At 33.8% G+C, this 17,886-nt stretch overlaps 1 protein-coding gene across 1 annotated transcript; it reads right to left on the minus strand.

Annotated features, from left to right (window-relative positions):
• Window positions 1–7,573: 7,573 nt before the first annotated feature.
• Window positions 7,574–12,488, minus strand: LOC131166514 (uncharacterized). The gene is made up of 8 exons (XM_058125110.1): window positions 12,279–12,488; window positions 11,147–11,359; window positions 10,713–11,024; window positions 10,409–10,443; window positions 10,218–10,310; window positions 9,920–10,067; window positions 9,175–9,821; window positions 7,574–9,072 (listed from the first exon to the last, which is right to left on the minus strand). Exons 1-8 carry the CDS (start codon window positions 12,406–12,408, stop codon window positions 8,146–8,148), a joined length of 2,505 nt encoding a protein of 834 aa, XP_057981093.1. The 5' UTR covers window positions 12,409–12,488; the 3' UTR covers window positions 7,574–8,145.
• Between the last annotated feature and the right edge of the window lie 5,398 nt (window positions 12,489–17,886).

Raw genomic sequence — 17,886 nt, forward strand, 5'->3', positions numbered from 1 at the left:
GATTCTATGGAAAAGAGTTGTTAAGGCTTGATATACATTGTTAGCCCACAACCTAACATCTTAAGCTACATGTCCTTCAATGGGTGACTGATGAGTAGGGAGCTATTTGTTGCGTTCTACATTCTTATGTGGTTAAAATTTGAACCAAAAGATGGTTTTGCAGTGGCATTGTGTGTTCATGTTTATTTGGACTCTATCCACTTTTTAACAAGCTCAGTGTGGATTCTCCAAGGTTGAACACTGGCCCTCATTGAGCTCGTTGAAAATATATGCATATTCTATTTCTTGTACATATATTTATATTAAAGAGCTTTAGATTTACGAAAATACCTGTTAAAGCCCAATGGCATTTGTGACACTCGCCACAGCAAGCTCCATGAATATTAAATTGGCCAAGCTTTGTCAAATAAAACCTCACTACTACCAGCCAATAATTCATTGGTAAAGAAGTCTTCAAGATGCATCCCAATAGGATGCACACATTCTGATGAATAGGGAGCTATCAGTTGTGTTCTACATTTTTATGTGGTTAAAATTTGAACCATAAGATGGTTTTGCTGTGGCATTGTGTTTTCATCTTTTATATGAACCCAATCCTATTTTTAACAAGCTCAGTGTGGATTCTCCAAGGTTGAATACTGGCCCTTATTGAACTCATTGAAAGAAACATGCATACTCTGTTTCTTGCACATGTATTTATATTAAAGAGACTAAGATTTATGAAATTACCCCTTAAAGCCCAATGGCATTTGTATCACTCCCCCGCAGCAATACGATGCACTCATACTCTGTTTCTTCAAAATGCATTCCAATACAATCCACTCATATTCTGTTTCTTGCACAATTTTATATTAAAGAGGTCAAGAAATTACAAAAACATTCAAACTACTTTGAGGAGAAGTAAGTCTTGTTTTAAGAATTAGAAGAGGATTTCTGTATTTGTGCCCAATGATGGTTGCTTAAACTACATTGAGGAGAATGCAAGTCTTGTTTTAAAATGCATATTGTCAAAACTTTGATTGCATTTTTTTTACGTGTCCTTGAAATTACTTTTTTTAGTGTCCAGAGGACTTGAAAATTGCTCCGACTGTGTTTGAAAACATATGTTTTATGCTTTGGATTTGGATTTAAATAAAATTCAATACAATTTTGTATTGCATTGTACAAATCAAGTTTTCTAACTGTAAGCTCCAAACATGGTCTTCCACATCATTCAGCCACCAGAGGAAAGGTTGCCAAAAGAAGTTGAAGACATTTACATTTTCTGATTAAAATAAAAATACAGATAAACTAGACAGAAACCACTGATTTGGTCGACTGATTAGAGCCCTGGAATTCTGGCTTTTTGCAATGCTGCCTTTTTGAGTCTCCATGCTGAATTCCTGGATTGTTTGATTTTGTTGGGTGCTGGATGAAGTGGTGGTTGCAGGATTCAGACGGAAGGGGCACGCTGTTGGAGATATCCTGGAGTAAGATTCAAGGAAGGTCTCTAGTGTCTCTCTTTTGGCTCTCTTCAAGGAAAGAAGGACAAGCCAAGATCCTAAGCTTAACACGTGGTAGCATTTCCTTATTTTACACTCTATGTTTCATCTCTTCCTTCAGTAAAGAATAGATTTTACTTACTGTGGACAAGTTTTCATCAATTTTTGAGAAGCTGAGATCCTAGTGTGCAAAGCCTCTTCTGTTTATTTTGTCAAAAGTTGTGGTCTAGCTAGGATGACTAATTTATCATAGCAGGGGTTTTTCCCTAGGCATGAGATGTTTACTTTTGGTTTGGAATAAGAAAAATATAGATTCAAATCTTCTTGTAGTATGATTATAATGGAAAATGAAGAAGTAAATGAAGAATCTTAAACTACTCCTACAAGCATAAACCCTTTTTGATGGTCGTCCTCTTTGTGACAAAATTCTCCTCCAATTCCACTGTGTTGCATCATATGTGATCGGCAGAGCCTGTTTAGCTTTTCTTGCTATCTCTGTGTCCAATCTCACTCACCCTTTCTTCTGTCTCCTACTTATGTTGAAAACTGCCCCAAAAATTCTTGAATAGCGGCAACAATCAGAAGGTGGAGTCATTCATCAGCAGCAGGGGTTTGACAATTTAGATTGGTTGGGATCAACAGCTGTGAGGGATGATTTAATTTTGATGAAGGTTATGGTGTGGATGAAGCTTAAAATGGAAACAAGGGAGGATGTTAACATGCTTTTGAGAATCTTTCTCATATCAAATTTTCATGTCTGAATTTCTGCTCGTATTAATGATTTTCTGTGTGGAACTTGGATTGAATACAGAGCATGGAACCCCTTCCGTTCATAGCTGGCAGTGGCCATTCAAGATGGTGTTGATGGTATCTGGATTATAAGTTTATACTGTCTCTCTCTCTCTCGTCAGCGGTGATCCAGTGTCTTCTATGATCCATTTTAGAGTGGAGTTTCAAGGTGTGTATTTACTAACATATATTTTTTATGTATGTGCTTATGCTGAATCAAGAAACATGGGGCTGCTTCTAGAACCACTCCATCATGTGTCTGATATTGTTGGTCACTTGGTCATATAAGTGATCATTATGATGGAATCTTAGTTTTTTCTGCTATGTTCACACTAAAAAGTCATTCACTTTGTATTTTTCTGTTTCCCTGATAGTTGGGAGTGGTTTATGCAGTGAAATTTTCTCATAGAAGTGGTTGGGGCTTGGCTGACATGGCAAAGAAGCTAACAAATGTTGTACCCGTCATTGAAGATGCTAGGCATCTGGCCAGGTACTGAATGCTGGTCGGCAAGTTGGATGTGGTATATTCTTGTACATTCTTGCTTCAAATGGTCCTCAAAGATTTATATATATAGAAATAGGTTGGTATGTTATTTTTTTTTGGTTTGCTAGTGGTGTTTTTGGATGGACTAATGGTGGAGTTCCTTATATGCACGTGGTTTGATCCCCCACCCCCTTTTTATGCTTATGGTTGACATTTTCTTGTGTAATTCATTTGGTGTTGGTTTATCCCCCGATCAGTGGTTCTGTATTACTTTTGATCTTGCCATCTATTCTTTTATTGACACATTAAGATGTATGCAATATTCATATGTATTTAGTGCTTAGTGGTTTATGCATATTTTGGCCTTTTATGGTTTTTGCTGTTGCTTCTGTTCAGTTTTATCTTCATTGTCTTGACGAGATCTAGATGATAGTTCTCCTCAAGGTGCCAAAATATCAAATCAATTTTTTTTTTTTCATTTATTTATATTTCCAATTGAAGTTTGAAAATGTTTAGGGGATAAAGGAATTATTTGGTCAATAATCTATTCAATAATATTATAAAAACTAAGAAAATGCCAAAAGAAATGAGGAAAAGTACGTTAGTACCTTTGTATAAAAACAAAGGTGACCTTCATAACTATAATAATTATCGTGGAATTAAGATTATGAGTCATACGATGAAATTATGAGAAAGAATAATTAAACATAGAATAAGATTAGAAACGAATATCTCAGAAAATCAATTTGGTTTTATGCCTGAGAGATCAACAATAAAAGTTAAGTTACTTATCTTTTAAGAAATTTAATGGAAAAATTTAAGGAAAAGAAGAAGGACTTGCATATAATTTTTATTGATCTAGAGAAAACTTATGATAGAGTACCTAGGGAATTGCTTTGGTGGGTTTTAAAAAAGAAGAGAGTTTGCAGTAGATATATGGAGGTCATTAAGGATATGTATGACAGAATAGTGACTAGCGTCAGGACCGTAGGAGGAGAGTTTAGAGAGTTCCCAATCTCAATAGGTGTTCATCAAAGTTCTACTTTAAGTTTTTATCTTTTTACCATAGTAATTGATGAAATTACTAGGAATATTCAAGATGAGATCCCTTGGTGTATGTTGTTTGCAGATGATATCGTGTTAATTGATGATAGTAGTAGTGTGAAATTTAAGTTAGAATTTTGGAGAGTCACATTAGAGTCTAAAGGGTTTAGGATAAGTAGGAGTAAAACTGAATATATGAAATGCAATTTTAGTAATGTAACGAGTAGCAACAGAGAGAAGATTAAATTGGATAATCAAGAGATTAATAGTACTGATAGATTTAGATATCTTGGATCTATTATGCAAGGTGAAGGGAAAATCAAAGAAGATGTAGTACGTAGAATTAAGACAGGTTGGGTAAAATGGAGGAGTGCATCAGGTGTGTTGTGTGATTGTAGAATACCCTTAAAATTAAAAGGAAAGTTTTATAAGACAGCCAAAAGGTTAGCTATGCTTTATGGTTGAGAATGTTAGGCAACTAAGAAATAATATATACAAAGAATGAAAGTTGCTAAGATGCGTATGCTAAGATGGATGAGTGGTTTAACATTAAAAGATGAAGTAAAGAAATGAACATATAAGCAAAAATTTAGGCATAACACCGGTTGAAACCATGATAAGGGAGGGGCGACTTAGATGATTTGAGCATTTAAACGTGGGCCTTGTAGAGCACCTATGAGGAGTGAGTGAGTTATGATTTTTGGCATGAAAAGGGATAGGGGTAGGCCTAAAATTACTTGGAATGAGGTAGTGAGGAAGAACTTAATAGCCTCTAATCTAATAGAGGAAAATGCTCTAAATCGGGTGAATAAGCAAAAAAGGATTTATGTAATCGATCCCACCTAATGGGACTTGAGGCTTGCTGCTGCTGCTGTTGTTGTTTATATATTTTTTTTTTCTTGTTATTTTCTTAAGCTTGAATTTTATGTTTTGATAGCATCGTGAATTTTATAGATTTATAGATAGTAGTAAAGGTTATTTTCATATGTTCATGTGTTATTTTCATTTGTTTAATTTGAGGGCAAAGGTGAAGCTGAGGACCCAAAAACAAAATTTAAGACGAAGTGTGTGAGGGAGGTGGTGGATTCAAAATTGAGAGGTCTAAAATTAATTGAGAGGTCAGTGGGTGTGGTGGGGGTTAACTTGAATTGGGGCTATTTGCTGCTTTGGATTGGCAACTAATTAATACCATTTGCATTCTAATTTTGTTGGAACCCACCAGAGACACAAGTAACATCAGTTTTTAGATTTGAACTAATGACTAGGTATACATCGTATACTGTACAAATTTCTCTTGCCTTTTTTTTTTTTTTTTGTTCTCAGTTTATGACTTATAGGCCCAGTGTATAGATTATTTTCTTTATCAGACACAATTCTCTGAAAATCAGATTTTATGATTTTCAATTGTTTTGGTAATTTGTTGTTATAAATTTTAATATCCAGAAATATATTTTTTGAATTAAATTATTCATTTTATAAGTAAAATAATTATATTAAAATTTATTTTTATTATAATATATTTTTAATGTGTATTATTTGTAATTTTATTATTTTAATTATATTTTGTAATATCATTTGATGTGAAGATGAAAAAAAAAAAAAAAAGGGGGGTATCCTCGGTGCATTCGCGGGAGCTTTTAATCAAATAGGTTGCTAGTTTTTAGTTTAAAATTTTTTATTTTGAAAAATAAAAATATTGTCTAATAGTTGCCAAAGCGTTCGAATAATGTATAATAACAATAAAATAAGCATAAATATTTGATTTAATTTGAAAATTAAGTTTTGATTAAACAAATAGAGCATGGATAGTTCATTAGTCTGAAAATTTTTTACACATGATCATTTTATTTTTACATGTTCATTGTACAAGTTTTTTTAAGTCAGTAAATCATGTTTTTTTTTAATAATCAAATAAGCTTACTCTTTTATTGCAATGAACAAAAATATAATATATCCATCAAGGTTTGCAATTCAACTCTAAAGCTCTATGCACAGAGTCGAGGCTAATATTTGTAGAACAAAAATGTTTGAATGACTTTGCATAATGTCCAAAGAATTTAAATTAGTGAAAAATATTTTAAAAAATAGATAAAAACATCAATAATAAATTCATTCCTAGGCATATGTAGGAATAAAAAATCTAATACAATATCTTTTTAGGCATCTTTTGATAATACATTTCTTGTTGCCAACTAAAAAATATACACACCTAAATTTATGTGCACAAACTCGTTCAAAATTCGAACATGCTCGATTCATTGCAACATACGCACATGCCACACTACACTTGCACCCCTACATGTGTGTGTATGTATGTGATCGAAGTTGTAAGTTGATAAACTTCTTTGTTATGTCCATGTTTAACTTTTATTTTTACTTTTAATAAAATAAATTTTCAAAAAGTTTAATCGTAGATATCAAAATCAAAGTAAAATACAAAATATATAACTACATAATAAACTAAATAAAAAAATAATGTTAAATTCAAATTATCATTTTGATTCGGATCTTTCAATAGCTTCTTTACCTTAATAACCTTTCTAGCATTGATGCGAATTGAGAGAAAATCCCTTAGTTGGGTCATCTTGTACAAGACAACATATTGATCTAAGAAGAAATGATCATGGGAATTATAAGAATTGAAAGTTTTGGTGCCTCTTAATTCTAAAATTTGGTGAGAATTCTTATTAGAGTTCAAAGGAGTTTTTGGGGTTGTACATATATTTAATTGCCAGAAGAAATTTGTAACTGTTTTAAGAAGATAGGAGGTTCGAAGAAGAAGAGTGATCGAGGGAGTGGAGGATCAACAAATTGTTCGATACTCTTATTTTTATTTCTTGAACCGAGAGAGATCTATGAATCAAGACCCTAAAGCATATATATATATACAAATGGTGCAATGGGAACAAGAATGTCCAAGAACACTTGAAACATTTCGTTTTTAAGTAGAAGTGTCACTTTCAAGTAGCGTTCGATCAATTATGTATCAATCAATATTCAATTAATTGATATATGGTTATTTGGGTTTTACATAAATACGTGAAGGGTAAATTTAATATTATTAATTTTGTCGCTCTAAGTACTATCAAAATTTTCGCTTTACACTTTTAGAAGCAGTTTAATTTAATTTGCTTGCAATCAATGAAGTTATTATTCTTATCTACATCATCATTTGCACTGTTGTACCTACTTGTTTTGTTTTAAACTTAATACATAACTTGTAAACTGATCATCCACAGGCAACATCAACTACTAAAATAATAAGTCAAACCCTTTTTTTCATGCAATTAAATAATTTTCTTCTGATTTTAAAAATTTTTCAATCATTTTTTAATAAATTTAATTTTGAGTTGTATTGAAAATAGAGTGAAAGTACGAAGAAAAATTGATTTCTTTCCTTATTTTCTTCACCAAATTCTTATCTAGATGTCAGCCTCAAACTTGTACCATTTTCCTTCATTTTCTGCACTTTTCATCCACCCAAAATCTCTCCCTCTGCACGACTATAAACGGAAGCAAATAGATGGACCCATGTGTTTGTTAAGAGGCATTTTTTCTTTTCTTTTCTTTTCTTGTACCCCAAATCCTTTGGAAACCCCACCTGGGGTATTACAGGATTTGTTTTTATCTTCACATAAAGATTGTTGACAATGTATTTTGCACTAAACAATTTTCTCTTGAGTTTGCCCCTCGTTGAACGCAATGTTGGAGAAATTAAAGCGGAAGAAGTTCATAGCACAGTTGCGTGTTAACAATTTAACTCTTTGAGATCAAAAAAAACATTAACACTTTTTCACGTGTATTCAGAATTCTCATTAAAGATAGAATCTCCACTGTTTTGAATAAAGTGACTGTAAAATATAGCTCAGCATGCCATTTCAATCTTACCATGGCATATCCAAGCATAAGCCAAGGCATTGGATGATTTTTTCAACTTGAAAGGAAATTCTAAGCAATATCCTTCACAAACAATGCTTGCCAATTTTGTAGAAAGGAGCTTCAATCCCAATCCAAAGCACCGTCTATCTTGATCATGATTTGATGATGAATTTGGCTCGAGAAGAGTGCACCCACCTGCCCCGCCCTTGGCATCCATAACTAAATTTTACTGAGTAAACTGCAGAGAAAATTACATAAGCCGCGAAGAACTCTACTTGCTCAAAGAGAACTTTTTTTTCTTTTCTTCCCCACTCTAGCGGGTGTACTCGCAATGGCGTGTTAACACATGAGCCTAGAACAATCTTCTCCCTTGAGTTCCCAACAAATGCAAGCTGTGCAAAGGATCAGCTTTTCTCAATCACAGTGCCTTCTGGAAAGGAAAAGGCTAATGCCTTTACTGCCTTTCCTTCACATATATTGCAGATTCTCCTTTCCTTCACGTATATTGCAGAAAGAATCTTTGTCTGCCAGAGGAGTTCTTGTGCTGGGTATGCGCTCGACACTCGAGGCAAAAGAGTGCAAACTGAACTTTGAAAGATTTTTTGGTGAGTCTTGCTTCTGGTCAAGAAGTTGCTTATGGGAGAGTGATGGACATATAGATGGGCTACAATTTCCAGTGCCCTTAGTGCCAAACTGGGAAGGACAATGAGCCTTCTTTCCCTTGAGTTCTGTAACTGCATCCACATGGAAATTAATGGCTTCAACTTGTCTGCTTAAACAGCTGAATTCATCGTCAAAATCATGTACATTATCCTTTCCCTCTCTCTTGAGTAGATGCCGATCATTCTCAAGACACTGCTGGCTGACATTTCCATGGTCTGTTTCGAATGGTTTTATGTTATTGCCAAGGAAACTGGTTTCATCTTTTATTGTGCTAATCTTGTTCGCCCTGAGGCCGGCCCACCTCTTGCTCCCCATGCCTGATTTATTCTTCAAAATTCCTTGAGCCCTTTTCTCTTCCAATTGCATGCTAGGTTCCAAGACAGGTTCAGCTTCTTCACATCCTCCGGTGCTTGTTCTCCTGGTGGTCAAGCACCTTTCTCTGTCCATGGAAATTGATTTAGTCTGAACTGCTGAAGTTGGGTCAATAAACTCAGTACAATTTCTCCTAATGCCATACATTTCTGGAACAGCAGAATGCGTTGCCCCTGTTTTCTGAGAATCTAGCATCATATTCTGAATCTCTGGTAAAGTCCTAGATGTAGATGGTTTCAGCTTCCCAGGCCTGGTTTTTGCAGCTCCAATGAGGTTCTTGATGCCAGTTTTTATTTTGGGCAAAGCACTCTGCACTCCAGACTGCAGACGCCCATTTAGGGCTGATGCCATGAATTTTTCCTGTCAAAATGAGAGAAATCTCAAGTGGTAAAATACTTCATAAAATCAAATCTCAAACACATTAAGCAGCCAATAAAAATATTTAAAACAGCTAGCACTAACCTGATCAAAAAACCCAATCTTTGGTGATGGCTTCCGAAGACCAGAATGTTTAAAATCTTTTGTATTGTCTCTTGCAGCAGGACTAGTTCCTGTTGTAGCCTTTCTGGCAGTTTGATTAGGAAATGGTGTTTCCTGATTTTCTTGTCTAACATAGGATTGGCAGTGCAATTCTTTTGATTTACTACCTGGATATTCCCCTCCAGAAGCAGTATCATTCACTCTCACCTTTGAATTTGTGCATGTTTTGGCGACAGTAGAAACCGACAATGATGATTCTGAGGAGCCCCCATCAAGGGAGCTCGCAGGTGATGTGCATGAGGAAAGAGTAGACATGGCCAATAAATTCGTCGATAGATTTGAATTTCCCAACTCTCTTTTATTTGTTGTTGAATATCTCACAGGAATTTTAAGTTTTGTATCAGACACGGCAATTTTATCATTTCTGGAGTCGGTCTTTCTTCTTCTAACTCTTGAAGATGATTCAACCGGTGAAGCACTTCCACATTTGTTACGGGTAGAGCGAGAAACTGTTGAATCAGTAGTGGTAGTGGAAGCAAATGAAGATGATTCGGAAGATGATGTGGAACCAAGGAAAGTGCTGCATGAATCTTCAATGTTGGGTTTCTTGGACACCATCAGACATCTCTCTGTAAGCAGTAAGCACATATTTTAAAACAAATTCCTATTAGATAAGGAGGTTGGGGTTGTCCAAGAAATCTACTGGATCTATTGGGATATTTCTTACCAGACGCAGCCCCTGCAGCTTTATTGTCCATTTGAACATGATTTGTGGTGGATGAAGCCTTTTTAGTTTGTGCTTTTAACATTGGTTTAGTCTGGTCTGGTATCTTCAATGGCTTGAGAGACTGCAAACCTGCACTTATGCTGTTGTTCTGTACAAATCAACAAGTAAATAATATCAGTTGGTTCATGTCATAAAACAAAGAGTTATTCGGATAGTTCTCGAGGGTCAAGATGAGGCAAATGCACAATTGTTTAGAATAGAAGAAGCAACTGTCTCATTCTGCTCAACTAATACATGCCTGAGCAGCTGGTGGATGAGCAGAAACTTCCTTGTTACTTCTCCCTGAACCTCGCATGTTAACACCTTGCCTTCTGGAAGCTGATTTGCTCATCTGAAATTGCAAAATAAATTAAGCTTATTCATTAACCTTGCATTTGGGAGATTTTTCAAAAAAATTGCTATAGGAAAAGCATCAACCATAGAACATACCCTATTTGGGGAAGTAACATTCAACTTCTTGGAGGCTGCAAAGAAGCAACTGCATCATTGAACATAAACAGATGGGCATGCACTGGCATGTGCACTCACGCGCGCACGCACACACACAAGCAGGGAGGGAGGGGGAGAGAGAGAGAGAGAGAGAGAATGAGATGTTCTACAAAATGATGATGGCCAACTATTCAAGAGTTCAAAAATTTTCATGCTCCACGAAACTTGCAGGTAAAGCTGCCAGTTTCTAGCCATAAAAAATAAATACACAAAAATAGAAAATCTAAAATAGCAGCATACTTACAGTTGACATTCTGCATGCCTACCAATTCTGATTCAAGGCCAAAACTCGCCACACGGAATGCTCCACTGTATTTATGGATGGATGCTCTTATGTTTTCAAACAGATCAAGAGCTTCACTGGAATTCTGAATGGAAGCTCTTATATCTTCAAGTAAATCAACCTCGAGGCTTTCAAGAGAAAAGGCATCACAATCTAACATAATGTTTGGCTTGATTACTCTATGTAGATCTTCTAGAATGCCAGGTAGTAGGTGGGTTTCATCCTTCTTGAATCCTCCAGTCAGACTAGAGAGCTCCTCAGGGTCCAGAACTCCTAAGCATGTCAAGGAGACGTTAGTTTACTATATATTTGTAACTATAATGTGTATGTGAGAGCGTGTGTGTCTGTTTGTCTCTGTCTCTGTCGCCGCATATCGACACCTGAAAAGTGCATACCTGGACTTGTGAAGAAGATGCTATCCCATGCTAAACTTCTCCGCAAACCACTTACACTTGATCTCTCGGGTTCCATAGATTCAGAAACTGAGGGTTCCTGGTCGATTTGCCCAATTACACCTACTTCATTCGCTAGTTCTGTATGGCTTCTAGTCTCAAACAGCTTAATACCATCTTTCTTATTTCCATTCTCCCAATTTACTGTTCCATCCACTGCAACCAAATCCTGATTTAGGCTGGCAATAGAGCGTAGGAAGAACAGGGAATGGGAGGAAAAAAAACAGTATATGTAATAAAAGATGTACACTCATTTCTAAATTTTAAGCTCAAATTGAGGTATCTTTACCCAAACTTTCTTGACGCCACCACAGACAGATAATATTCATATATCGTCTTCTAAGATCTCACATGACACAACAATCCAAAACAATGGAAGATTGTGCATAATCAAGAACGCAGAAGATGAAATCTCGAATAGTGAATATCAACACTCGTGACAATCACTGAATTGAAACCCAAATTACAGATCATAGAAAGGCTCAACAGCAATATACTATGTGATCTTATTGACATCTTAGTATCTTTTTCAAATTAACAGTTTTAGATTCAAAATATATACAACATAAATTTGATTTTCTTACACGACCAAGTACTATCACTACCAAAAAAACTTAGTGGGTAAATTAAACATCCACAGCCTCAGCGCAGGGCAAGTTATACAGTGATTTGCAAAAAGGAGGCTGGCTGTAATTTCGAAAAACAACTCACAAATTCGAGAGAAAACCCCGATAAATAAATTGCATAATTGCAAATTGGCTGAATAGATTATACTCTAATCCCTGTGTTCACATTTATCACTGCTATTTTAGTATCAAGATTCAAAGCATTTTCGCCCGAAACAATTGTGATGAAGAAGCAAGCAATCCACCAATGGCGGTTCCTGCTGCTCTTATTACCAATGTAACAAACTACGGATAAAACTCTTTGTTTTTTTTTTTTAAAGTTCAAAGAAAAACGAGCTAGTCGGTTTATTGGGTTAATTTCAGACACAGTTTTTTACGTTTCGCTTTCTCGATTTTCTCAAAACAGGGTTTTCGAAAAACTAAAAATGGGAGAGAGAGAAATGGACAACCTGAAAACCGAAGGTCTTCGAAGGCGTCGCCGGAAAAAGAAGCAACAAGAAAATCATCTTCTGATGAAATATCAATCAGTTGAAGATTTTCCAATTCGAGATTGCTCATCTTTCCATCACCGCCGTCCATTTCCCGAGCAACAGCAGACCAGTGAGTGAAAGTGCGACCAGGGGAACAGTACAGAGGATGAAGAATTGAGTAAAGGTGGAGGGGGCAGGGGATGTCTTTAGCCGGAGGAGAGAATTTGAATTATGAAAGGAAATGAAATTAATTAATATTAATTAATTAGTAATTACGTGATTAATTAATGAACGGACGGGGGAGAGGAGCGTTACGGCTGTCCGTTGTCACCCGTTAGGGAGGTAGCTGCGTCACGGACCAATCAAATGATAGTGTGGGGCGTGTGAAATAAAATGTACCCACCGCCCCTCCCATGCGCCAGCGGGATGTCCAAAGTAACGTTAAACGGCGGAACACCTCGAGCGGGAAAGTCTTTGATTGGGAATCTCGTTTTGACTTTCTTCCCTATAAATATAGGATTTTGATAACTGTAGCACATCATTTTAAATAGCAAAAAAAATTTACTACAGAGCAATTATTTCTCAATATTTGAACGTTGTTCATTTAATTTTCTATTTTTTGAAAAAATTAACAGTCATAGGTGTACGTGGCCAGATCCATTTGTGTGGAAAAATTATTAGGTTAGACAATTTAACTTCGTTATATTTCAAACAATTGACCATATTTTTAAATTTTGAATTATTTTAACTTTATGTTTAGAAGAGTTTTTTAATTTAAATTTGTGTGAATTTGGACAAAACATTAAATAAAATTTATATTAAATTTGGTCCAAATTCAACTATGGAAATCTATTTTCTCAAAACATGAGTAATTATAAAAAAATTTAAATCATACTCTTAGATTACCTCATAATTTTTTATACGTGCCCCATTTTGTTCGACTTGTGATAGTGATATGGACTCTTGGTGAAAAAAATTATGATAGGTCATTTAATTATGTTACACTTTAACATAATCAATCATAATTTTAGATTTTAAATAATTTTAAAAAAGTTTGACTTAAATTAATATTTTTTTTAAAAAAAATATTAGAGGATATGATTAGTTCTCTAAAATGTAACATAATCAGGCTCTAACTTAATAATTTATTCATTGCAAATAAAATCAGTCTTTTATAATTTTATTCTATCTTATTTTTAACGTATCAAAAATGTGATGATGTTTAATGCCATACTAAGTAAAAAAAATTAAATAAAAAATATTAACAAGTGCCTAACATTGCTTAAAAACAAGGCATTTGGCTGGGGTTATGCCACAAATTTTCTAAAGAGGAGATATTGAAAATTTATTTATTTATTTATTTGTGTTGCAAAGTCAGAAACGAAAGTGAATAAATATCACCCCTTATTAGAATCATTCGACAAGGCACACTTAAATAAAGACTTTGTGAAAATATTGTTAGCAAATTAAACAAAAAAAGAGCCCTCCGAATCTTCTTCAACACAATATTCCTCACAAAATGACAGTTAACTTCAATGTGCTTTGTGTGAGATAGTAATACAAATGACAATTTAATTCTCACAAAACATATTTATTGTTTTTGTTACCAAAAATAACATTTCTTAAATATAAGAGATTTTAGTCACATAAGCTTACTCATAGCATAAGTTATAATTGGATATTTTACTTTAGGGTAAATGACACTCACCTTCCTTGAAATATGCCAAAAATATAGAAATCTCTCCTAAGATTTTAAAAATGTCACAAACCTTCCCTCCTCTGAAGTTTTAAAAATGTTAGAAACATTTCTTACGATTTGCTAAAAAGACAAAAATCTTTCCTAAAAATCTTTTCATTTTACAAAACAAGGAAAACTTGTATCTTTTTTAAAAACTTAAGGCGAGGTTTTTAGAATTCTTGAAATCTCAAATGAGATTTTTGAAATTTTTGAAATGAAAGATCATTGTCTTTTTGCGTTTTGCTCTTTGCTTTAATACTAGTTATTATTACAATAGTTTGTTCCTTATCGTGTTAGGTAATAGAATTTGTTAGTTAGTTAAATCAATCCCTCCTCTTTTTAAAATTTGTTTCAATTTTTTTTTTTTTTTTTGAGTCTGATAATTAGTATACATACAATCCCTCTCTCCCTCTCTCTCTCTCTCTCTCTCCAAATAAAGGAACTTCATTAATTTAATTAAACACTTTTCTCTCTCAATTCTTTCAAGATTCGTTCTACACATACAAACTCACACATCCAAGTAACTTATTAATTGAATCAAAAATTATTTTCTTTCCCGAATATTTCTTCTAATAAATACATATTTAAAATTATTTTTAAAAGGTATAAATTTTATCGAGAACATGTTAGCTACTATTTTTGACTCAAAATAACTAACTTATTGTCAATATTTTTTTATAATATTATTGTTGCCATATATACACACATATATCTCTCACACACACCCCAAATCAATTATTTTTTTTTATAATATTATTGTTGCTATATCTATACATATATACGCACGATATTAATACACACACAAATATCTCTCTTACACACCCCAAATAAAGAAACTTTATTAATCTAATTAAATTCTTTTCCCTCTCAATTCTTGCAAGATTCATTTGACTCTCAATAATTATTATTCATAAAAAAACTCACAATAACTTATTAATTGAATGAAATGCTATTTTCTTTTCCTAATACTTCTTCTAATAATTATAAATTTAAAATTATTTTTAAAAGGTATAAATTTTATCTAGAACATGTTAGTTTTTTTTTTTTTTACTCTAAATATCTAATAGTTTCGAGTCAATGTTTTTTTTTAATATATTATTGTTGCAATGTGTATACATATACACACACACACAAATTCGGATCTTTAACACAAAAAATGATATGATTGGTCTAACTAGTCCAATGTCATTTTTTGTGTTAAAGATCCGAATTTTAAAATCACGATTTATATAATTGAAGGGGTCACTTTGGCTCAACCGAGCCGATTGCATAACAATCTGACTTATTTTGAGCCAAAACCACGTTGATTTGGAATTATCCAAGTCGATGGTTTAACTATTAAACTCAAACCGAGTCAGATGCTACTCCACCTAGATCGATCTGAGCTGACCACTAGATCCTTCAGTTGAATACAAGTTGATGACTATTTATGTGACGAACACCTTGCTATCTAGCTTGGATTGAGTCAGTAAGTGAATATTTAGCGTGACTTGAGCTAACTATTGAATAACTTAACCCAATTGGAGCCGATATTCACACTATTTAACGCAGTTCAAGCCAACTTCCTTTTTATTCGGCTTGATATGAGCCGACATGCTCATTATTCAACTCAATTCGAGCTAACTGTGCACACCTTTCAGCTCAATTTGAGCTAGTGTGTTCACTTTTCAGCTAAATTTGAGTTGATTTCTACCACAATCAGCTCAATCTGAGCCAATGTCTATCGTAATCGTCTTAATCCAAGCCAATGTCTTCCATAATCGACCCAATCCAAGTCGGTGTCTACCATACCGTAATCAGCTCAATCTGAGTCAATTTGTATCGCAATCGGCTCAATCCAAGCCAATCTCTATACTACTAAACTCAATCTGAGCTAGTATATATGTTCACCTTTCGGCTCAATCTGATTCGGAGTCTAAAGTACGACCCGCCATGTGGGTCCGAGGTGCTACTTTAGTGACGTCTGTGTATCTAATACCATCTCATAATTATAAACATGCAGCAGAAGAAATAAAACATTCTCCACATATATATATTACCGGAGTTCTAAGTTCTTTCATACATAAAGGTTTCCCAAACATCCATATTACAATCCAACCCAAAAAGACAACTAGTTCGGTCCATACGACCATTTTACAAGCTCGGAGTCTTACAACATAATTTACGTATACCTGGGATCATACAAATCTTCCCAAAGAGGAACTATTCTAACTTTCACCCTGTGATCCTGCTAAGCACGATACATGTAGTTTCCTAAAAAGATGATTTGTATATTTGGGTGAGACACTTCTCAGTAAAGGTGATCAAGTTAACATCAGTGTGTGGGTAGCATGCATTAGTGTTTACAAAAAATATCATTCTTCATATGGTTGAAAATAGATGTCTTTATATCATACGTACTTATACAGTTGGAAATACTCATTTCATTTTCCTGACATAAACAGTTCGTTCATTTCATAACATCATTTACATAAATATATAGATATGCATAAAAGACATCTCCTAGGACTAACATCATGTATAAACCCCCGTTGTAATAGCCCCAAAAATGATTATACAAGATTAGTGGAATGATTTCCAAAAAAATAAATAATAATTAATTAATTTTATAAAAAAGAAAAAAATAATAATTAAAATTTATTTTTTATTTTTATTAATAAAATATATTATTATTATTATTATTATTATTATTATTATTATATAAATGTTAACTTCCTTAAGGATAGATCCTTCAAGAAGACTAATTCCACCCCCTTTCTTTTCTATTTTCCTTCTACACAGGTCTCCTGCGTAGTCTCTCTCTCTCCTCTCGTTCTCTCTCCCTCTCTCCTCAATTCCGTGACGGATTCTAGTCCGATCGGAAATCAGAAGATACCGTTGGGCTTCATTTTCCACTGCTTTCATTTCTATCAAAGCGGATTGATGGTAGAAGCGGCGTAGGCGTATCTCCTGGAGTAAGTTAAATCTCACATTTTACCTCAATTTCTTGCAAATTATAAGTCTAGTCGACGATCAAACACCACCACGAGAATTTATGGATAATTTTCTACAAGTCTAGCAGAACGAAATTCTCGTGGGATTGTCGTAGGCATAATCCCAAATTTGGGATAAAGGGGGTTATTGAGGGGCTTATTATTATTTAATTGTTGTTAATTTAAAAATGTTATAATATTGAGCATCTGCTGTTGAAGTAGGATTTTTAAAATTTAGGACCCGGGTGAGCTCCGCGGATGTAATTTCGGGACCCCGCAGGCATAGTTCAGGAAATTAAGTGATTTGTCTATGAGGGTTTATAACATGTGTTACTTATTTTTTTATTAAAAAAAATTAGTTTTTTTATGGTGTAAGCTTAGTGCTTATAAATTAAATTTTATATTCTAATTACCAAGAATACTACACAATATTTTAGAATAATAATAATAATAATAACAACAAAACAACAACAACACATTCATGCATCATATGCATAATATACTCTTTCGCATTATGTAGTTTATCTATTTTTTATGCTTATCTATCCTTCATTACTTATTCATAGGTTCGAGAAGTTCTTTCGCTGGTAAGCCAAATTGACTATATTGCATTGTGATCGTCTATATTTTTTTAGTGAGTGGATATTTTTAATTTTTTTTTTGTATTATGAATCCAAAATTTGTTTATGCAAATTTATGAAGAATTTTATGCTGAAAAATTATTTTTGATATTATTTGTTCTGATATATTATTTGTTCTGATATATTATTCTAATAATAAATAGTAATTCAACTTGACAAGAGTTACATTGTTTTGAAAAGTTGTAATTTATGTATTGATAGTAATTTTTTGTATTTGAATGTTATAGTCCAAGGAC

The sequence above is a fragment of the Malania oleifera genome, chromosome 10 (genome assembly GCF_029873635.1).
Source record: "Malania oleifera isolate guangnan ecotype guangnan chromosome 10, ASM2987363v1, whole genome shotgun sequence".
Lineage (NCBI taxonomy): Eukaryota > Viridiplantae > Streptophyta > Magnoliopsida > Santalales > Ximeniaceae > Malania > Malania oleifera.

Excerpts from the sequence above, each read along its gene's own strand:
- LOC131166514 (XM_058125110.1), bottom strand. The coding sequence starts at position 12,408 with ATGGACGGCGGTGATGGAAAGATGAGCAATCTCGAATTGGAAAATCTT. Across the intron at positions 11,025-11,146 it reads CATCTTCTTCACAAGTCCAG|GAGTTCTGGACCCTGAGGAG; the intron begins GTATGCACTTTT and ends TGACATGCTTAG. Across the intron at positions 9,822-9,919 it reads AGCTGCAGGGGCTGCGTCTG|AGAGATGTCTGATGGTGTCC; the intron begins GTAAGAAATATC and ends TACTGCTTACAG.